This window comes from Leishmania major, chromosome 15 (assembly GCF_000002725.2).
Source record: "Leishmania major strain Friedlin complete genome, chromosome 15".
In the NCBI taxonomy this organism is placed as follows: Eukaryota; Euglenozoa; class Kinetoplastea; order Trypanosomatida; family Trypanosomatidae; genus Leishmania; species Leishmania major.
Genome location: NC_007256.2, coordinates 262354 through 284853, shown reverse-complemented (window position 1 = coordinate 284853; position 22500 = coordinate 262354). Strand labels below are relative to the sequence as shown.

Here is a 22500-nt window from a genome sequence, read left to right as displayed (position 1 = left end):
TTCATGGTATCGCATGCACCTTGGAGGAGGGGTGGTGGTGGTGGTGTGTGTGTGTGTGGGGGGGGTTTCGGTGGAGATGCGACTCTGTTTCGTGTTCGTAGCATGGTGCTCTTCGTACTTTGGCTGCTTGTCTTCACGAGCGCGCATCTGTGTGTGTGTGTGTGTGTATGGGCTGACGGTGGTCCGTCGACTTCCAGAGAGAGGAAACAACAAAAAAAAATTCACTGCTCCGGCTAGCGCCAACAACATAAAATGAGGAGAGGGGCGTGAGAGGCTGGGGAGGCGAAATGAAGAGGACAGCGAAGAGCAACGACGACAAGGGCGAAGCATGCACGGCACACACACACACACACACACGCATAGCAGAAACACGAGGTGGAGGGGAGGAGGAGGAGGGTGACACACACACACACACAGAGAGAGAGAGAGAGAATCTACTTCAACGGCAACACGACAAGACACAAAACACCAGGGAGAAAGAGTGAGAAAGTGAAAGAAGAAGGCTCACAAGACGAAGAAGGGAAGAGGGGTGGGTGAAGCGACAGAGAAGAGAGTGAGATAATAGAACGAACACGAAAAAAAAACACGGACGGAGAAAGATGAACGCAGGCAGCAGGGAGGGCAGAGACCGAAGAACACTACCACCACAACGAAGGAAGGAGAGAGAGAGAGAGAGAGATAGCGCACGAGGGAGACGACCAACAAACCACAACAAGCTGAAAGCAGGAATCGAAAAGGAGAAGGAAACACAAAACAGAAGGAAGGAAGGAACACGCACACACGCAAACACGCACATACATAAGGGGAAAAGAAGCCTCCCCCCAAAAAAAAAAGTAAGAAAAGATAAAGAAACGTGAGAAACAGGAAGAGAAGCGTCCACCCAGACACGCTGCGTTCACTGTTGTCGCTCCAACAACCTCTCCACCCCCGACCCTTCTCCATCTTTGATGATTTTACTGTAAATGCCATGGAGGGGGAGGAAGAGGGAGAAGCGTAAAAGGGGGTCACGCGTGCATACTCCACATCAGGTGTACCCCGTGTGTGGGTGCGCTGGCCGAACACTGATCCTTTGCCGTCACCACGGCTCTCTTCTCGATTCTTGCGCATCTGGCTCGCCGAGAGAGACACACACATACACACACACACACACACACACGGAGAGCAGAGGAAGAGAGGGAGACATGTGAGCAGAGAGAATACAGACTCGCGAAGAGACCAAGCGGAGAAAAAAAGAAGTGAAGCGGAGCGCATGAAGAGAGGGGAGAGAGAGCGTGGGAGACGAACAGACCAAACAAACACCAAAACAGCAACAACATGCACGTGCGTGCTCCTGACCGCAGTGGTGACCTCGCCGATGGACGCGCGCCTCCTCCTCTCTCAAGTGTCACTCAGGATTGTGATCGAGCAACACATGCACACACACACACACACACACACACACATACACATAGATGCATGTGTGTGCACATGCAACACACTTTCTTCGGGGGTGCGTGAGCAAGTAAAAGAGAGAAAGAGCAGACAAGATGGCTGAGAGAGGATCCTTTCGTTGTGGAGAGGACGAGGAAGGAGGAGGGGAGCGAAGCATGCCGACGCATACACATTGCAACAACAACAAGGAAAAGAGAGGGAAAGGGACTACCAAGGCGTACGGCGAAAGCAGTAAAAAGACATTAGACGAGAGCGAGAGAACCGAAGACAAGATATCACGACCCCTCAGGAAAAAAGACAGATGATCATACGTCTACGCATACACATACCCACACCCACACACACAGACGCGTACATCTTCATGCGTTTGCAGGGAGAGAGTGGGAGGGCGAAAGCGTCTGTGTGTGTGGGTGTGTGCGTGCATGATCATGACCGCGCTTGGACAAATCCCTTTTTTTCTTGCTTCGACATTCATTTCCGTTTCTGTTACATGTTCATGGCGCCGTAACCGCGCTGCTGCTGCTGCTGCTGCTGCGCGCCCGTCGCCATGCCAGTAGTGCCGCTGAAATGCCAACTCTCCGCGTACGGGTTGAAGTTCGAGGACGGGTAGTAAGCGGTGTTGCAGTGCATGGCCGGGTCCACCTCGTCGGGAATGTCGTGCTGATTATCACCTCCCGACATGGTGGCGTCGTAGCTGTAGCCCGAACCACCACCACCACCACCACCACCACTGCCCCGTCCGCCACGGTAGCCGGTCGCGGCGGCACCTGTGCTGTGAGCGCCCGTCGCCATGCCTCCAACAGCAGCTGCAGCTGCAGCAGCGCCGCCACGAGGGTGGGCACCGCCGCGATGAGCAGTGGTGCTGGCGGCGTATCCGTAGGTACCCATGCCGGCGTGATAGCCGCCCCCGCCGCGCCCGCCGCGACCACGGTACCCGCTCGCACCTACGCCACCTTGTGGGTTGTAGCGTCCCCCGTTAGCGCTGCCGCTTGTGTTTTGCGACGGCTGCCTACGTGACCGACCGCTGGCAACCACCTCGACTGCCGCTGCGACCGTCCGCGACTTGGCTCGCACGTCTATAGCCCCGGTGCCCTCCTGGTCAAGCTTTTCCCACCAGTCCACCGCCGTCTCGTACCACGCGGCGAGCTCCTCTTTGGTGCTGCCGTTGCTCCCTTCCCGGCTCATCGTTACAGACGATGGCGGCGGTGGTGGGGCGGCTGTGATGGCCGCGAAGGCATCGGACTTGAGTACCGCAGCAACGTACGTGCACCACCGCGCACATAATGACTGCACCACTCCAGGCACGGTGAGAACGCGCGCCAGCTCCGGCAGCGGCGGCGGTGGCGGAAGCAGGCGTACTATAAAGGCAGACGGGTCCGACTCGAGGGCGTACACGAGATCGACGTCGTTGTCATCGATGTCCTGGCGGTGCAACACGTGCTGCTGCTGCTGCTGTTGCTGCTGCACGGCCGGCGACGTGCTGTGCGCCGCCGCATAGAAGATGGGCGGGGTGCGGTAAGGGTTGTGCTGCGCCATGCTACTCATCGGCGGCAGTGGAGTAGCTGAGAGGATGCTGTGACTATTCGCGGCAGCAGCAGCGCCGTAGCTCAGGTACGAGCCTGCGTTGCTGCTGCTGCTGCGCGGGGGCGACATGAGTGGCACCGCTTGTGGGCTGATGTTGGTGCTGCTGCTTCCGTCCAAGTCGAGTAACTCCATCCCGCCAGGCGGCTGGTGCCGCTTCTGTGACGGCGCTGGCGCAGATGGTGATGTTACGGTAGCCATGGGTGACATGTTTGGTGGCAGCATCAAGTTGGGCATGCCACCAGTCGCAAGAGAAGCAGGGGCGCCACTGTTGGAGGCAGGGCTCGATGAGTAGTCCAGGAAGTACTGCCGGCCGTCCTTCGCGGAGGTGGAGATGCGCTTCAGCACCGGAGCAGACGGAGTGGAGTGGGAAGAGCCTGGCGCAACACAGACGTCGCTTTTTGGACTCTGGTGCAGCATCTGCTGCTGCTGAGACAGCGACACCGTCGTCGCCGAGAGCTGCGGCGAGCCTCGGTTGGGGTAGCCCGCTCCGCCGAGCAGTGCCGAAATGGTCAGCGGGGGCCGTGCACCGCCGGGGGTGGCGGCAGAAGACGGGGCCGTAGAGTTGCTGGTGCCACGAGCCGCACTGGTCACCCCGGCAGAGGTTTCGGCGCCAGTGTTGGTGTTGTTCACTGACGACGTTGTAGAGCAGCCGTCGATGCTGGACGCCAGGCGTACTTCTTCGACCACCTCCTCCTCCGGCGGCTTAGCAGCGGCCCCGCCAGCGACGGCGCTTGTGTTGCCGGGCGAGGAAGAGACGTTGCGGTACGGGTCCCACGTGAAGAGCAACCGTGGCGTTGTAACGCCGTTCATAATTGGCGAGGTCATCATCGCAGCCGCTTTCACGGGTTGCTGCTGCGGTGGCTGCGTGGCAGCAGGAGACATGTTGGGGGTTGCTAGCGGCGACACACTGACACGCTGCGGCCCTTGCGAGTCTTCACGCGGGACGGAGCTGACGGACATCGCCGGAACAACAGCAACAAAAACAAACGAAGGAGGAGGAGGGGGGGGGTGGAAGCGAAAGAAATGGACAAGGCTGCACTCGCTTTGGTTCTGAGTATATATATATATATATAATTTTTTGTTTTTGATAGTTCAGAGGAATGTATGCGTACTTTTAGTATGCGCCTGTACGTTGCGAATATGTGTGTGAGGGAGGAAAAATATATATATATATATAGATAGATAGATAGCTATAGACGAACAAGAAACTGCTTAATAGGAGGATTGCCGACACGCGGGCGCACCCCCCCCCCACAACTAACCGCAACCACACAAAAACACCAATACCAAACGAACACAAATTCAAAGAGTTTAAGCGGCCACACACAGGCACACACACAGGGAACGACAGGCGACGGGGAGAGGGTGCGGTACTGGTGCGAGCAGGTGTTGCTGAGTGGATGAGGATGGAAGACTGGCGCAAGCCAGAAAACCTCCAACACACACACACACACACACACACACACGCACACGCACACACACACACAGGCACACAGTGATAGAGACAGCAAACAAAAAGAGATGAGGAAAACAACGAGGATAACAGATGGACGTACACAAAAAGTACGGGTGTGCCCGTGCTCTCTCTCTCTCTCTCTCTGCCTGCCTGTGTGTGTGTGTGTGTGTATGTGTTGTACGTGTGCCCGCGTCGTTACTGCCTTCGTTACGACGGACAGAAGGACAGACAGGGAGGGAGGGGGGAATGATAAGAAGAGGGAGAGAGAGGGAGAGATGTTGATAAAGTAAATTGGTCAGGGGAAGAGGAAGAGGAGGAGTGGAAATATTTGGTCGAACAACCACGAAAAAAAATCGGAAAGGGTTAGGGTAGGAGGCACAACTACACGCAGAAGCACACACACACCACCACCACCACAACCACGAAAAAAATGGAGGAAGGAGGAACACGACACACACACACACACACACACACACACGTATATACAAACAACAACAAATAATAATAATATGAATGCAAAAAAACAACGACAAAGCGAAGATGTGTGTGTGTGTGTGTGTGTGGGTGTGGGTGTGGGGGGGGGAGGGGGGAGGGGAGAAGAGAGTTTTTGTTATTAATATATATATATATATCTGTGTGTATGTTTTTTTTTGTGGCGCGGGTGGGTAGGTGAGTGGGTGGTTGGGGAGGGGGATGGGTGAGCAATCAATGTATATATATATATATATATGTATATATATATATGTATGCACGTATCTCCAGCGCACCCTCGTGAGAATAATGAAATTGTCGATCGATCTTGGCCCGTGGGTGGTGAGGCGGCTATGTGGCGGTCCTCGTTCTGTTTCGCGTGTGTGCGCGCGTGGCGTGGTGGGGGTGGGGTGGGAGAGTGCCAGAGATGAGGGAGGGAGGGAAGGGGGAGGGACGAGTGTCTGTTTGGCGAGACGTACGCTCAAGGACGACAAGAAAAAGGTGAGGGGAGGGGGAGGAAGACCAAAGAAGAAACGAACGCGAAGATGCAATATGGCGCCCCAACACAGATCACTGGCAACGACAAAACAAAAAGACAAGGGAGGGAGGAGCTGTGAAAATATGGAAGAGGGAGAGAGGGGAAGGGGAGGGGAAGGGAGAGGGGAGGGGGACTGACGCACCTGCGAAGGGCCTTGAGTGATGTTTTTTTGTTTTTGTTCTCGTACTCTTGATGCGTGTATGTGCGTGCAGATTAAAGCCACACACAAGAGCCCACCAAAGGAAGTCCCACGCACCCCGCGTTGAGTGTCAACGAGGGAGGGAGAAAGAGAAAGAAAAAGAGGCGAAGGGAAAAACAAAGAACAACGGAAAACAGGGGGAGGGGAAGACGCAGATACAAGAAGAAGAGCGCAGCACAGGCACAGACACAGACAGACAAGGGGCAAGGGAGAAGCGATGATGAGAGAGTTTTGGGGTGGAAGGGGGAGGGGCACTTTTAGCGACAGAGTAAAATAGACAAAACAAAGAAAAGGTGGAGCGGTGAAGACAGAGAGAGAGAGAGAGAGAGGGTGGCACGCGAGCAGTGTGGAAAACAGAAAATGAGCAATGAGAGCCTAAGAAAGAGAAGGGTGATAGGAAGGTGGAGGAATGGGGATGGGGAACAGGGTCTGAAGAAGGTGGTGGACGTGTTTCTTCGCCAGCGGCCACAGTCTCTCTGTGCCCCCCTCTCTTGATGTTGTACGTATCGCTTACGGACGTGTGCGGACACGTTGAAGGGGCGGTGCGGGGCGGCGGGATGCAGCGTAAAAGAGATGAGATGAACGGAAAGTGGAGGTTTTAGGGCTTGCTGGTGATGGTCCCACTACTACCACTGCGGCTACGACACCCAGTCCTTTGATGATGATAAGCCTGGCGAACACTTCACTGAGGCACAGGGCCTCGTTTATGTTTTTTTTCCCGTGCGCGCTCGTGTGCCTGTGTCTGCCTGTTGTGTCTGTGGGCCCCCAGACGGGAATGCCGTGATATATGAGTAAAACAGAAGTAGGGGGGAGGGAGGGAGGGGGAGGGGGGGAGGAAAAGAGGGGGGAGGGAGGGCGCCCGCGAGTAGGAAAGGGCGGGGTTGTGCGTCCCGCGCGTACCGTCCCGTGTATGGCAGGGTAGAGAGGAGGAGGAGGCGAGTGCAGGGCGGGTGGAGTGAAGGAGGTGGAGGGGTTGAGGTGACCAAGGCCAATTCTTTCTCTGTGCGTGACGGCAGCCTAGAAAGGGAATGGTGAGGAGAGCAAAGCGGGGAGGGGCGGATAACGAAAAGAGACGACGGGAAAACCTGCAGGGATGCTGAGCGTGGTGACGTGACGGGAAGGGCTAAAGAGGAGGGGAGGAGGGGGGTGAGTGCACCGGTGAACTACACAAAGGCGGTCGGGGTAGCAGGCTAGCGAAAAGGGAAGGAGGCTGGAGGTGGACGAGTCGTGGGGGGTTGTAGGGCACGAGTGACACTCAATAAACTTGCTACTGTCGGGGAGGAAAGGAGTGATTCGGGGGAGTGTAGTTGGGGGGGGGGGTACACACACACATACATACATACACAGCAAGGCAAATGTGTGCAAGAGGCAACCAAGGGAGAAGAGGGAGAGAAGGACGGTATCAGTGAAATGGGAGAGGCACGGAGGTATGTGTGTGAACGTAGCCGTGCATGGAGCACCTTCGACGTCAACGTTGAGGAAGAGGGATGGGGTGGACGCTAGAGAGATGCCGGGGACGGAAGAAAACGATGGGAAAAAGGTGCATATATGAACAGCTCTCCTCCCACCTCATCGTCCACATCAGCGACATTGAACTCGGCCACGGGGTTCTTTGCATTTTCCGAGCGAGTTCGCCAGACATGCACCGTACTTTCATCACTGCCCTCGTTGTTGTTGCACTTTCTGTCTTTACGCAGCAAAACAAAAAAAGGGAAAATACGCACCGACAGGAAGAAGGTGTGCCCACGTCACTTTCTTGCTCCTCGTTCCGACGACAACGGCCGCCGCCGCGGCGGCGGTACTTTTAGGAGCAGCCACACCGACCGCCTTCGCGGATGAGGGGGAGAGAGAGAGGTCGGATTCCTGAATCGGTGCACCAAAACTTGCGCACACACACACACACACACACACACACACGCATGCGCTAAAAAGCGAAATGGAAGGCACTCCTCCGCAACCAAATGCCGACACGGAGAAGGGGGGGGCGCGTGTCCGGCGGACCACACGCAGACACACTCATATTCTCAACAATGCTCTTTATGCCCTTTTTTTGCTGCCGGTCAACGAGACCATGCTGCCCTGCAACACGCGCTACAGCGCTACTCCCCTCCCATCCTCCCCCCTCCGACCGGCCTGTCACAGGCCCCCCCCCTCCCCACATCGTGCGGCGAGACGTAGCGGTAGATACATGCGTTACAGCCGTGCGCCACCCCTGGTGCATCCCTCGGGGTGGCACGCAGCCGCCCCACACCAGTAGGCAGTGTGAGGGTCGCATGGGATACGCTCGAGTCGCGCTGACGCTCTGCCCACCACATGGATGGCACAGACATGCTCACACCGTCGCAGGCCGCTCCGACGCAACGCTAGCCCGGGACCGCGCCGCTGATACCAGCAGCGATGCATCGCTCTGGCGCCCCCATGCGGTAAGTGCTCTGCTCTGTCACCAAGGGAGTGCGTTGAGAAGGTGCAGAGATGGAGGGAGAGATGCGCAGGAGAAGTCGTCGAGAAGGCAGATGATCAGCACATCAGAGGCGAAAGAGGATGTTCGCGTTGCTCTGCCACTCTTGTGCATCGGAAAACAGGCCCCTTCTCCCATGCAGCGTACACATCCTCTCCCAGCTCTGAGAGCCTTCGCGGCATTACAGGCGAAAGAGAAGGCCGCCGCGTCGTTGTCACCTGTGGTTCCTTCTGCACCTTCCGTGCCGTCTCACCACCGCCTCGCTGACCACCTGTGCTCTCTTCTTCTACAACTTTCCCTCCTTCACCCAGGGCCTGCTTCACCGCTTCTTGTCCGCCGCGTAGCTGGGCTTGTAGAAGGGCTCGTGGTGGAAAAGACTTCGAAAAAGCACGTGGTAGGCGTACTCGTTGTTGACCGGCGATGCACCGCCGCTGACGGGGCCGCACGTGGAAACGCCTGCACCACCACCACCACTACCGCAGAAGCTGCTGCTCCCACTTGTCAGGGCGGGCGACGACGTCCGGGCGTCGCGTACAGCTAAGACAGTCGAGTCACCGCCCTGCGAGGGGAAAGATGCGATGAGCTGCTGCTGTGTCGTGCCACCGCTGTTGCCGGAGAGCGTCATGCTCAGCACCTGCGGGGTGCGTGGGGTGGAGTACTGCGCGCGGCTCACAATTTGGACCTGTGGTGACGTGGAGAGCGGTGTGCCGCTACTGGGGCTCGTGCCTGGACTGCCGCCAACGACGCTGCCGGGGTACGATGGGAACACTCCGAGCACCTCGGGCGATGCTGCCCTGGCAACGCCGCGTGTGGACGGACTCCTCGCGGGCTCGCTCCCCGGCATGTGGGCGGAGCTGCACGTGCGACGGTGACATGATGCCCTAGCAGCACCTCCACTGCAACCGACGCCTGCGCCGCCGCCGTTGTTGTTGATCGGCTTCGACAGCAGCACATCGTACAGGAGCAGCTCCAGCGACCGCGCAGACCGCTTCAGGTGGCCGTCCATGCTCTCAAACTGCATCGGCGTCGTCAGAGCCGACGAGGCACCGATGTTGCCGCCGGTGCCGGCCAGTGTGCCTGTGCGAGCGTTCAAGGTGTGATTGGCCGCAGACGATGTGCTTGACGCGCCCGTTGTCGCTACCGCCGCTGCCGAACCCCTCTCACCCTGCTCTGCTTGCCTGCACCCGTCACCGCTGCCGCCACCAAGCAGGCTCAGCCGGCTGAGGTAGTGGATGTGGGTGCGAAGGTTCACCACGGCGTGGCCGTTGCGTAGCTCAACAAACATGAGACTCTTCGGGTCTACAGCCGCCAGTCCATCCCGTATCCAGCGCGTGGCAGCGTCGCGCAGCGTGCGGCGCGGCAGCGGTACAGTGTCGTTGATGGAGCTGTAATGCGCTGCAGGCATGTCCTCGAAACCTTCCTGAGTCTCGAGAGCAGCGCTGACCAGCTGGCGTTGGAGCTGCCGACGACTGCTCCACTGAAGGCGTGCAGCGTCGGTGGCAGAGATCCCTGAGACCGCGTCTGCCGCGGCCAGCAACGATGCCGTCACGGATGTGGCAGGCGGGTTGCTCAACGAGGCCGAGGGCGTTGTCAAGGTGTTCGTGCCGGCCGAAGAGCGCGTGGACACCAAGCCGACCACCTCCTCACGGGCCGCGCGGTGTAGCTTCATGTATTCCATGTCCACCGTGCGGCCGACGTACGTGCGTAGCTCGAAGAAATCGCCACAGGCTTCCTCGCCAGAGCGGCCGCCGTGCAGGAAGAAGCGTGCGCCGGGGTGCACGGGGTCCTTCACCATGGCAGCCATCGTTCGCGCCTCTGGGACGAAAGATGGTAGGTGAAAGCAGTTGCGGTGCGCGCCGGGTGCGGAGTGGGTGTTTGGCATCCGGCTCGCCCGTGACCCGCGCGGCGCCAAAGGAGGACCGAGAGAGGCTGGCACTAAGATTCTGCTCGCAGAATCGGTTGTGGAAGGGTCGCCCTGAAAATAGCGAGCAGCGTAGCCCATCAGCGTAGGGGGCAGCAACGGCGCACCAGAGCCCGTTGTCTGTCCGCCGGAGCCTGCGGCCGAGGACGGTGAGGCGTGACGCGCATACGGTCTGCCCTCCTCTGTTGGATTCACGATGCCAACGGCGTCCGCGGCGGCGTCGACCATCACCTCCCATGGACGCTCGCGGCATATGCACACGCGCCGCCACACGTTCTCGCCAATATAGAAGGCGTGGAGGTCGAAGAAGGTCAGGTGCTGCTGACCTGTGTAGGAGAAGCCGCCGTACACGTAGAGGCAGTCGCGCTGAACATCCACCACCATGCAGGCCCCGGTTCGTGCTCGAGCTGAGCTGTTCACTGAACTCGCGAAGAGGGCGTGGTGCACGTCTCGGGCGCGGTACATCGGGTTGATAATGCCGTTCGTGGAGTTGTGCAGCAGCTTCGCTTCTGTCTTCGCGATCGTCTCCTGCCGCAGCTGCGCACCGCGGTCGTTGATAAGGATGCCGTACATGGGATTGTACGGCTCCGCCAGGAAGCTGCGAAGCAAGTGCGGCGGCACCCCTTCCCGCACCTGCACCCAGGTCCGCGTGATGAGGTTCAGACACCATAGGTCGTTGTAGAAGTAGAAGTCGTCACGGCCGCCAAAGATGTACATGAAGTGGCGCTTGTAGGCGGCGCTCGTGGAGCGGCGGCGCCCATGCAAGTCCTCGGGAGCCGGGAGGTACTCAACCCAGTACTTCCCCACCATCTTTTCTAGCGCGCGCCGCCGCCACCGCACGAGAGTGTTGGGGTGCGCCTCACGCCATTGGCTGCACCGCGTTTCGATGCTGGGGATCAGCCCATTTTCGCCCGTCGCGTGGACGTCGGCGATGTCCTCCTCGGCGAGCACGCGGCGCATGATACGTGCATATTCGGTTTTCTCGTACTCGATGCTCTTCAGGTACATTTCTGGGTTCGAATCGATCTCGGCAGCCGTGAGGCGGTGGTCGAAATGAAAGAGATGCGTCACGGGCCGAACCACCTCGCCCTCCTCCGTCATGCCACCGAAGAGCACCACCACCTGCTCCTCTGCGCTGACGCGAGTGCCACTCCCTTCTTCTCCGTCACGTTCCTCCTCCGCGGCCGCACCAGGCGTGGTCGCCGTGTAGGGCACATTGCTGCGACGTGGTGCGTACAGCGTCTGCGCTGTTGCGCCCCACATGTCAAAGAACGGAATCGTTGTCTGTACGCGTTGCCACGTGAGCCGGTTCAGGTTGAGCGAGAAGAAGCCGCTGCAGCAGATATCGCCGACGGAGATGCCGCCGAGAATGGCCATGCACGTCTCACCGTTCACGTCTTGGTAGAGCGAGGCGGCTTGACCGTAGGCGGGCGGTGGCATGGTGCGACGCTGCCGCTTCCGTGGCAAGCGCTGCGCCGCAGCCCTTGTGCTCTCCTCGTCGCCCTCGTGCATATCGTCAGAGTCGTCGTCGTCGTCCTCATCGTCTGAGGAGTTTGAGGTGATGGAAGGGGTTCCAGTGGAGGCGGCTGCGTCCTCGTCTTCGAGGTGGCGATCACCACTACGCTGCATATGTGACCTGCGTCGTTGCTTTGCCAACAGCTCTTCCTCATCCTCCTCATCCTCCGAGGCAGGGACGCACGGCAGCTCTGCCCAGCGACCTGTTCGCACGTCATATTCCCACACATCGTTGAATGGGACGTCGCCCAGGCCGCCGAACATGATGAGACTGCCACGTTCGGGGCACGGGAGCAAGACGTGTCCGCTACGCGGCTGCGGGGCAGGGTAAGGGCGGCGTGCCTCTTGCAACTTCCGCAGCGCATCCGGGTCAACGACGCTCGAGAGCATCGGTGCACCATTGGAGGCGAAAAGGTAGGGTTGTGGTACATCTGCCGCCGCTGCCGATGGGGAGGAGCTGGTGTTGGTGGTGGTGGTGGCAGAAAGTGCGGCGCCGCCGAAGACGGGCTGAGGGCCGACAATGCCTGTCGACAGGTCGGGGTACAGGCTGAGGCCTGCATGATTGATTTTCCGAGGCGGGCGGACTGGCGCTGCTGTCGGTGCTTGCCGCGCTTTACTGTCGTCGTCGTCCTTGGCGCCGGGTGAGTTTGTCGGTCGCGGTAGGGCGCCGAAGGTGGTCTGCGAGTGCTTGTGGCGTTGTGCCGCCGGCTCACCCACGCTTGCGGTTCGCTGAGAGCCTGCGATGCTGCCCTGTACATCGTCCTGTGAGGTCAAGCTGGAGCTGATGCTCGAGGTGCTCGCGGAGGCGTCCTGCGAGGATTCCCATGGGCGCTGTAGCGGCGCCGGCGGATCGTCGTCGGCCGTGAGACCGTACAAAGGCTGCAGGTACTGATGCTGTTCCTTCACCTCTGGATCGGCGTAGAGCAACGTGAAGCAGCCCATGTACTGCGGGACGGTCGACATCTTTCTTGTTTGGCTGAGGGGGAAAAAAGGGACTGGGAGGAGGAGGGGAGGAGGGGAGGATGATGTCCCGTTGAGTAACGCACACGCACACACACACACACAGAAGAACTCGTCCACGCACACGCACATACACACACACACACACACACACACGCACACACCAATGGCGAACAAAGACAGAAGTGGGGCTGTGTACTCCGACTGGTACGACCCGGGAGAAGGCCCGGCACGACGGCCAAGCGAGAGATATGGCGTAGAAAGAGGGACGCGGCAGGGGGTGCCGCGAGGGTGGTATTCACATAGAGGGGGTGCGGCTCGTTACTCGTGATCTCTTCCACGCAGACGCTCGCACTCAAAACGAAGCCAAGAGCGTGCGCTCGTGAAGCCAGGGAATGATCAGTGTGCTTTGGAGAGAGCGAGGCATACACACACACACACACACACACACACACACAGACACACCGACGGACCGACGCACAGGGAAAGTGTGTGTGTGTGTGTTTAAGAAAGGAGGGAGAACAACAAAACCAAACTGAAAAAGAGAGAGAGAGAGAAGAGGAGCTTGGTGCTGCCTTCGCGTGGAGTCCAGTTGCCTGCTTCCCTTCCTTCCTTTCACAGACAGACCAGCACTCCCACGCCCGCCGTGAGCAAAACTAGGGTCCGAATGGTGGTTGTGATGATAGTGATCGTAAAGGCCAGCGACAATGATGATGATGATGTGCACAGAGAGTGCAGTGAGGGAGGAGGGGAGATGGTGTGCGGGGGGGGGGACTCGCAGCGAAAATACAAATGATGACGCGAAGAGAAGAAAACACACGCACAGAGAAAGAGAGAGAGAGAGAAAGAGAGGTTGGTGGATGCAAGCAAACTCACTGCGCTATGAGGGAGTCAGCGATACTACATTCAACGAGGAGAGTGGGATGGTGAAGAAGGCAAAGGCGGGAGGGGAGGGGGGGGGTCAGAGGCAGGCACACACACACACACACACACAGACACTCACTAAACGGCAGCGAGCAGCCACCAAAGCAGAGAGAAAAACAAGCGGGGAGAAGACCACACACACACACACACACACACACTCACACACACCCACAGAGGGAGGTGGAGGTGGATGAACGATAGAGAAGAGGGGAAGGGGATGATGGTGGTCTGGCTTTGATAGCGCTGATGGGTGCCAGGAGACGTGGTGAGACGCCCCCAAAGTAAGAAGTGGGAGAGAGCGCGCGTGCAAACAAATAACGAAAGCGGTGCAGCGGAGCGTAACACAACGCCTTTTCCAGACGTACACCACACACGACACGACACCGCACTCACGCACACGCAACAAAAAAGAAGAGAGGAAAAAATCACACAAACTGCACTTTGATTTGGCTCTCTCTCTATATATATACTATGTATGTCTTTGTTCAAGATCTTGTCTGCAGCTTCTACAGATCTCTCTCCTTCGGTGTTACTCGCGACCGCGCGTGTGCGTGTATGAGCGCTCCCGTCGAAAGAAGATGTGGTGACGGAGGTGGAGAGGGATAGAGAGAGAGAAGCAATATCAATGGGAGGGCGACAGCTGCAGCCCCCCCTCCCCCCAAAGAGGAACACAGAAACAGACAGAGACGCAAGTACAGATTTGTTCGTGAGCAGCAGTTGCACAGAGACACACACACACACATACACACACACACACAGAGAGAGAGAGAGAGAGACGAAGAGAAATGAGAAGCAGTAGAAGAAGTAACGGAAGTTTTGGACGAGGAAAAGCGTGTGGGTGTGGGGAGCTGGAAGGCGCGGTTCTCGCTCTCCCCCGTCGTGGTGGTTTTCGGGGAGGAGAAGGGGGGGGAGGGAGGGAGGGAGGAGAAGGGGGGGGGAGGGGCGAGACGTTGGTAGTGATGCTGCACGATCGAGTATGTATGCGCGTCTGCGTGATCGTGGCGCCGCCGCCAAGGAAGAGATGATGCACGAAATTATATATAGATATATATCTATATATATATAAACAAGAGGGAAGCGCGCGGTGAGACGGAAACGCGCGGGGGAGGGCGTAGCGAGATGGGGATGTGGAGGAGGGGCGAAAAATGCTGGTATGCGTGCAGCACAATACTTGAGCTTCGTGTGTGTGTGTGTGTGTGTGTGTGTGTGTGTGTGTATACGTACGTGCAGAGCAGAAAGAGAGAGAGAGAGAGAGAGAGCGTCGGGGAGGGGGGGGGTTGTAGACAGAGGAGAAGCCGTAAAGCCGCATAAGGCGTGCCAGTGGGAAAAGGGATGAGCAGTACACGCTGGATGCGAATTGCTGGCGCACGTTTGCTCGCTGCACAGGCGCTTTACAGTATTCCGCCACGTGTAGGCAGCCAACTTGGGCTGCGCCTTCGCTGTGCTCGCGGGGTTACATGTATCCGGTAAGCAGACTTGCTGCCAAGGACCAGGCCTCGCCCCCCTCTCCATCCATCGTCGTTGAACTCATCTATCAGGGTACATCAGCTCTGCGTTTCGATGGGGTCCATCTATGTGCGTGTGCGCGTCGCACGCCAGCAGTGGTCCTCCCAGCGTCGAAGTGAGCAAGGAGGGCTAGAAAAAACAGCCTGAGCAGTCGTCTTTGTGCTGTCTGTCATCCATTGCATAGCGGATTGCTGTGAGGTCCGTAAAATTGCGGTGCGCGGGGTGGGTGGGTGGATGGGTGTTTAGCGGGACATATCCCAGCACCGGCCTAGAATTCCAAGCCGTGCCTCTTCCTCTATAGCTGCGCTTCAAGCCGCCTATCCTGCGGCCAGCGCTGAAGGGAAGACTGAAAAGGCTGAGGGAAGTATGCCACAGCTCGCGCCGCCTTGCGACAGTCGTGCCCCTATCGCATGCGGCCCGCGGAACTTCGCACCCTTTCCATAACGGGTTGTGATGCTCACTGCAGCCGGCGGCGAGTGCTCTGATAGCTCTGGCACTTGCACATTTTCGCCAGAAGTCTCCACATGTCGCCTCGCTCTCGCTCTGCCGTGCCACTTCAGGTTCGCAAAGGGTTCTGCACGTGCGTAGGTTTGGGAGAGCTCCCTGTATGCCGTCATCTCATGGACATGCCGCGGGGCTGGCGGGTTCGTCTCTGCCCCCCTCTCTCTCTCTTCGACTTGCCTTGCAGCGGTCGACGTCGCTCGAAACGCCTGCGGGTCCGATAAATCGTATCCGGCCGCCTCGTCTGCGCACAGTGGGGGAGGGCGGCCGAGTAGGGTCCCGTTTCACCGACGCCGGGGCTTTTGAGACAATGGATTACTCTCGCGCCCTCGCTGCACAGACGTTGCGCTAAAGCCCACTTGTGGTGGGCGGGGTTCTTGGGCGGTGGGAACCACAGGTTGCCATCTCGGACTCCGCACCATCCCAAGGTGGTGTAGGCCGCAATCAGCCTGCCGACTGGTGTGTGTGTGTGTGCGAGTGGATGGGGCGTCGCGCGAGAAAATGACATCTTCCCGGGGCTGCCCTTTCGCGCTCCCTTTTCCGGCTCGCCAACGAGTAGCGCCCTCGACCGTTCCCAATGCCGTGCGGTGGCTCTCCAAAGGGTGCATCCTGCGGCCTGTCCCAAGCTGGACAAGGCCGTGCACTCCCGTGTCGCTGCCCGCCTCCTACGGCCCTGTTCGCCGTCGCCTCGTTGATCGCCTTCTTGGCATTCGCCGGAAACCGAGTGCACCTTCTCGCACAACGCCGTCTCGCCGACCACCCCCGTCTCTCTAAATCAGGGTGAAGTTTGACTATCCTTCATGACGGGCTGCTCCGTCCCGACTTCGTCGTTTTTCGACTTGGCTGCGCACCGGTGAGAGGAGGAGTGTTAACAAGGAATGATGCAGATGCAGGCTTGCAAACTCCTTCAGGGGCCACTGTGCTAGGGGGGCGACGACAGGGCTTCACCACTGCCCCCACACATGTGTTGTCTGCACAAAGGCATACACAAAAAGGGGGAAGAGGAGGAGCAAGTTCCAGTGCTATTCATTGATACCCGCGTGGCGTCGGTGCACGCAGGCCTACCTCCCCTGCCTCCGGCCCGGCACCGCCCACCTCCTTCATGCGCGCGGCATCGCTTGTGATTCGCCTTGCCCGACCCTCGCACGACTTCCATCGACACGTCGCGCGGCAAGCTCTAACCTCGCACAGTTGTGTGTGTGTGTGTGTGTGTGTTTTACATACAACAGACAGACACATATACGCACACGTCTGCTTTCGGTCAACATGGAAAACGAACAAGCTCAACAGGGATGGGACCACCACCACTTTGGCAGCCGTCGTGGGTGACGACGGCGAGAGAAATAGAGAGTAGTGGAGGCCGTGTGTCAGTGTAGGCCATTGCCTATACATATATACATATATATATATAGATAACTGTGTGCACGCATGGATAGATGATCGCCTCTCCAGCAGGAGGTGATGGAGCGGGGCATACGCGAGCGGCGACGCACAAACACCCAAGCAGACAGACAGAGACATAGGAGGAGGGGCAAACCATACCCCGTGTGGCCCCCGTCAGCACTCCTGATGAGAGACAGGGAGGGAAGGGGGGAGGGAGGATGCGGGGACACGTTAGACCACACATACACACACAAACGAGGCAAACCCACAATGGAAAATACAAGAAGGCTGCCCACGCGTCGTTAAGCCGGCGTGCCCGATAACATACGGAAATAGAGGAAGGGGAGTAAAGAAAAGATAGGGGAGCACATACACACAGGCACACACGCACACAGGCGCCAAGACGGAGCCACTTGGTATACACCCTCACTGCGTGATTGTGTGTGTGGGTGTGTGCTCCCCTATGCGCGTGCTTGTGAGAGAGCGGGGTGGATAGGGAGGGTTTATAGGATGAACGAGGGGAACATCGGCGTTGGTGTGGCTTCTCCTCCTCCTCTTATCTGGTGCACGTACACAGGGGAGAGGGGGCGAAGGTGAGACGCTGATAGGAGACGCTGACGACGACGTAGAGCACAGGAAGGCGCCGCCAGTTCAGCGTATCGCTACGAAGAAACGAAATCTTATCAGCTGTGTACATATATATATATATGTATATATATATATATATGTGTGTGTGTGTATATATATATATATATATATATATATAGGTATGAGAGAGGAGCCCCGACACAGCAGCGCTCGCACGATAGGAGGACTACGGGAGGGGGAGGGGTGAGTGGGTAGGAGCCTTTCCACACACGCGTGCACCAACGGCACGTCGGTCTTTTGCCATGTCCGTCCTCTGCTGCGCAGTATCACGCTGCAGCGGCCTTGCTGCTGCCCCGCGTCGTGGGGACGCCGGCGGTGGCGATTTTCTTGTTGTGCATGTACATGCTGAACGGGTCCGTCTGAAGGTACTTCTGCTCCTGCGGCGTGTTGTCGTGGCTGCAGCGGTTGTTGTTGCTGTGCCCACCACCTCCGGCGCTGAACGTCGTTGCCATGGCCCCGGCCGAGGACGACGCGCCGTTATTGTTGCCGTCGTTATTGTTCCGTTGGTTGCCAGTCTCTGCACGACGACGGCCACGACCGCCAGAGCGCTCACCGGCGGTCCAGTGGCCAACGCTTCTGCCAAGCGCACCGGTGCTGGCTGCCGCCTGGTGCGCCGGTCCTACAACCGTCGCGCTACCGCTGCTGCACGTCTGCTGATGGCTTGCTGCCGCCGTGGGCGCACGCCCCGCCCATTCCGCGCTATCGACCTCCATGGCGGGTTCCATGTACGGACTAGGGAGCTCACGTGTGTCGACGGGGCCGCGCGGTAAGGTCTTCGCCACGCCATTCCCGTCCACGATGAGGTCGTCAAAGAACGGCCAGAGGGGACGCTGACGAACGGCGCTGCCGCCGCCACCGATGGCACCTGTCTCCGCAGTGGCGGTCCCGCGTGGCAGCATCGCTGACTCTACTGTGATCGTGTTCATTAAGCTGCTAGGGATTGTGACGGCGTGGGGGCCGAGCGCGCCGGGCCAACTCGCAGTATCGGCGTGGTTGTGTTGCTGTTGCTGTTGCTGCTGCTGCTGCTTTTCGCTGTCTGCTGAAGCGTACAGGCGTCTCTGAAGTTCTTGCACTAGTTGCTCTCGCTCGTGTCGGAGTTGCACCAGCTGCCCATCACATTGCCGGATGCACTCTTCGATTCGCTCTTGCGACACGCCCTGTAGCGCCGCCGGTGTGGGGGGAGAAGAAAGAAAGGTGAGCAGGCCACTGCGCAGGCTGCCACCAGTGAAGCCCATCGCGGTGTTGCTGTAGCCCCAGGTGCTGGGGTGGGCACCGCCGCTGACGGCACCCACTTGCGGCGGTGTAGCAGGAACAAAGGAAAACAGCGCCTGCTGCTGCTGCTGCTGCTGTTGTTGTTGTTGTTCTTGATTGCGCGGGGACCAGTTTGAGGTGTTGGGCAGCCATGTGAAAGCGGTGGTGGAGGTGCCGCCTGGTGCTTGGCCTGCCCTTCCCAAGGCGACTGCAGAGGCGTTGAAGTTACCGTTAGAGCCACCATCTCCGGCAGCGCCCCCTGCCGCACCAAGAAATGCAGCCATGGCAGTGTTGACGTTGCCGCCGTTAGCGCTGCTGCCAACCACGTTGCTGTCACGCCACCCATTCACGCCAGGCCATGAATGAGCCGTTGACTCTGAGAAGAAGCCTGCTCCACTAGCACCACCACCGACACCGCCAGTATCACCGCCGTTGGTGCCTCGCAGCCACTCGAACACCATGGGCTTCGTCAAAGTGTTACCGCCGTCGCCCAGAGTGCTGGTGCTGGCCACCGGCGGCGTAGAGGCGGGCTCTGGAGGGAAGTAGTTCGCCTGCGTGCCATCCCCAGAGAGGAGCCACGGCTTTGCGCTGTCCGGCGGCGCCGAGTGCAAGATTCCAGACTGGTTGTTGTTTGGGGTATTTGCCAGCAATGAGGATAGCTCGTGTTGCTGCTGCTGCGCAGGTACGTCTTTCGCTGCTGCTGCGAGAGCCAAGGCTTCTGCGGTCCGCTGTTGTTGGCGGTGGGCAATTAGTTGGTTGGCCTCCTCCTTGGTTAGCTGTCGGTGGGCTGGCCGGCTGACTTTGCTAACGCCGCTTGCAGTGCTGAGGTTGTTGTGGGCGCTTTGGACGCTGACCAGCGGATACCCGGCCTTTTGGTGACCTCCCGCGTTGTCGCCGGCGGCCGGGCTGGCCACGGCGGAGTGTACTTGGGACACCGAGCGGCTCGCAGCCCACGACGCACGACGCCGCTCGTTGATTTCGTCCGCTGTCAGCAGGCGATGAGAGATGCCCGTGGAAGTGCTGGCGAGAGGGCTGCGCGACTGACTCGCCTGGCTGAGACTCGCCTCGCCGTCGTCGCGTGGCATCTGTTGCTCCTTGCCATTGTGCAAGTGCGGCGGGATGTATGTACTGCCGCCGTCGTTGCCGCGCGACGCCGAAGAGTCCTTCGCGGAGGCGGTTGCAATGAGGAAGCCTTTGGAGTAGAGTGTCGTGGCATGTCCGGCCGCTCCCACGGCCCTGCCGGCGCGCCCCCCCATCTCGTCCTCGCCCTCATTGTTGCAGCGCATCGGCGGTAGTCCCTCCAGCTCGGGATCGTTGTGCGTGTTGAGGCTGCGCGAGACGGCGTCCACGACGTCGCTGCTGCGCCGCTCGAGCGACTGCGGAAGCGCGTCGGTTTGGTGGTGGTTGTGTTGCTGCTGTAACTGGTGTCCAAGCGAATTCTGGCGCTGACCTCCGTAGGCCTCGCGCGGGTTGTTGTGCCGTCGGTGCAAGCCCAGATTGTCGGCGTCGCCAACGGAGGAGCAGGCCATGCTCGTGTTCGACACGGCAAAGCGATGCGGCGAGGACCTACCCTTAGGGGAGGTGCGGTGGTGTGGCGCTTGGCTCTGCTGCGCCCGCGCGGTGTATGGCTGGTGGACAGGCGCTGTTACCGGCGAGTGCGGAACAGCCATGCATAGACCTTCATATGACGGCCCACTGCTCGACGCAGCGATAGCTGCCGAGGCGGATTTGCTCGACTGGTCTGCAGCGGAGGAATTGATGGACGAAACCACGGTCGTGTCCGTACGGATTTGCAGGTACTGCTGCGACGATGACGCCGACTGAGAGTAGGGGGAAGAGGAGGAGGCGCTCGGGTGAGGCTGCGGGTGGATGCCGGGCTCCATGACGGCTTGTGTGGCGGCCGTGGCAACTCCACGACGGCGTACTACGTGGCGGAGCTGTTGGGTCTCCTGCAAGAGCGGAGAGGGAAATGGTGGCGGTGCTGCGGTGACAAGCACGGGAGAGGGACTGTAGTAGCACGGCGGCGATTGGATAGGGTAATCAAAACGAGATAGTGACGGTTCTGCCGAAGCTACGACAAGGGGATCGTAGTTGGTGGAAGGAAGCGGCGCCCGCTCCCGTTGCTCCTGCTGCTGGTGCTTCTGAGGCGACTGAGAAGGGAGAAAGGGGCTGTCTGTATTGCGTTGCGTGATCACTCGATCTGTAGCGCTTGCCGGGGACGATGGGGCCCAGGGCGGTGACTGAGGAGGGAGGTGTCTCTTGCCCAGCCTGGTGCTCCTGATCGTGCCTGCTGAGGCTTCTTTGTGACTGCGGATGCCGTTGGAGTTTCGCTTACCCCGAAGACCGCTGCCCAGCTCGCTCAGCTGTCTGCGATTACTGGTAACACTGCTGTTGGCTGCTGTAGACGCCGTGGCCGTAGCAGCTGGAGTGTACGCGCTGTTGTGTGAAACGCAATCCGGTGCGGCGTACCTAACCGGTGGCGCTCGCGATGACACGTGCGGACGACAGGGAGACAGCGGTGGATGGCGATGACGACGACGTGGGCCGGAGGGCGGAGAAGCAGGATAGTAGGGCTGAGAGGGTGGCGGATGACGAATTGGCGATAGAGGGGGGGGGTGAGGTGTCCGGCAAAACACATGAAAGCGGAAGCACACACACACACACACACACACACACAGAGAGAGAGAGAGAGAGAGGCAGACAGACGGGGAGGAGAGAGAAGGAGAGAGACGTAGGGATAACACGTAAACAAAACCGAGAAGCGAAAGGAAGAGAATGGGGCGAAAACTATATAGATAGATATATAAAAAGGAGGGGGTTGCGTACATACACACGCACACACACACACACACAGAGTAAAGAAAAGGGGGTATTGTGGGGTGTGGGTGGGTGGGTGGGTGGGATGGGGAGGCTCAAACACGACAGGAAGAGCGACGGGCCAACAGCAACAACAAAAGGGAAAGCCACGGAGAACACACGTCGTCTTTCGTCGCTCGTGCCCTCTGCTGTGCTGTAGATGAGGACCGCTTGCCGTCCGTGTGTAGGCGGTATCGACAGAGCACTCCTCTTCTTCCCTAAAGCTAAGAAACGGGGTCTGCCCCACAAAATGTGAGCACTGCCTGAAGGACAGGGTAGACCAGCGAGTGGGAACACGTTGGCGGGGAAGGGTGTGTGGAGGTGAAGGGTGGTCTCAGGCCGAGCCGGGAGAGACCGACAGGGAGAAAGAGGTCGATATGAGTGGACAAGTTCAAACCGCGCGCGCACACACACACACACCAACACACACCCAGAGAGAGAGAGAGAGAAAAGAACTAAGTGAACAGGGTTTTGCCCTTATCTCGCTCTCTCTCTCTCCCTCTCTTGCTGTGCGCGCGCGTGTGCAGGAGCGCAAAAAGAGGCCAGGCACGCAGTTAAGCGAGCTCAGCACGGAAGGGGCGAGAGCGAGAGAAATAGTGTGACAGGAGAGGGACGGAGGTAGTCGGTTCGTTGATGGGAGCGAGGCTTGCCGGTGCGGCGTCTCGTCGCACTCTCTCTCCCCGTATATATGCGTGTGCACTTGGGTTTGAGGTGGAGCGGCGCTTGTCTCTGTGACAGGGCGCGCACGTGGATGTTCGAATGAGCGTAGCTAAAGGTAGAAAGAGGGAGAGAAGAGCCGGCCTCGGTGGGTGTATAAGCCGAGGTGCAGTTCTACACACACATACACACACAGCGAAGCAGCAGCAGGCAGCAAAGACGCGTGGAGAATGCGAGGCAG

At 58.9% G+C, this 22500-nt stretch overlaps 3 protein-coding genes across 3 annotated transcripts; all 3 read right to left on the bottom strand.

Moving 5' to 3' along the window:
* Window positions 1-1917: 1917 nt before the first annotated feature.
* LMJF_15_0650 (hypothetical protein) lies at window positions 1918-3975 on the bottom strand (the record flags this gene model as incomplete). Its single annotated transcript, XM_001681926.1, has 1 exon — window positions 1918-3975. The coding sequence occupies one exon, from the start codon at window positions 3973-3975 to the stop codon at window positions 1918-1920; it is 2058 nt and encodes a 685-aa protein (XP_001681978.1).
* A 4481-nt stretch (window positions 3976-8456) lies between these two features.
* LMJF_15_0640 (conserved hypothetical protein) lies at window positions 8457-12665 on the bottom strand (the record flags this gene model as incomplete). The annotated part of the gene is made up of 1 exon (XM_001681925.1): window positions 8457-12665. One exon carries the CDS (start codon window positions 12663-12665, stop codon window positions 8457-8459), a length of 4209 nt encoding a protein of 1402 aa, XP_001681977.1.
* A 5096-nt stretch (window positions 12666-17761) lies between these two features.
* Window positions 17762-21574, bottom strand: LMJF_15_0630 (hypothetical protein; the record flags this gene model as incomplete). Its single annotated transcript, XM_001681924.1, has 1 exon — window positions 17762-21574. One exon carries the CDS (start codon window positions 21572-21574, stop codon window positions 17762-17764), a length of 3813 nt encoding a protein of 1270 aa, XP_001681976.1.
* Window positions 21575-22500: the final 926 nt, after the last annotated feature.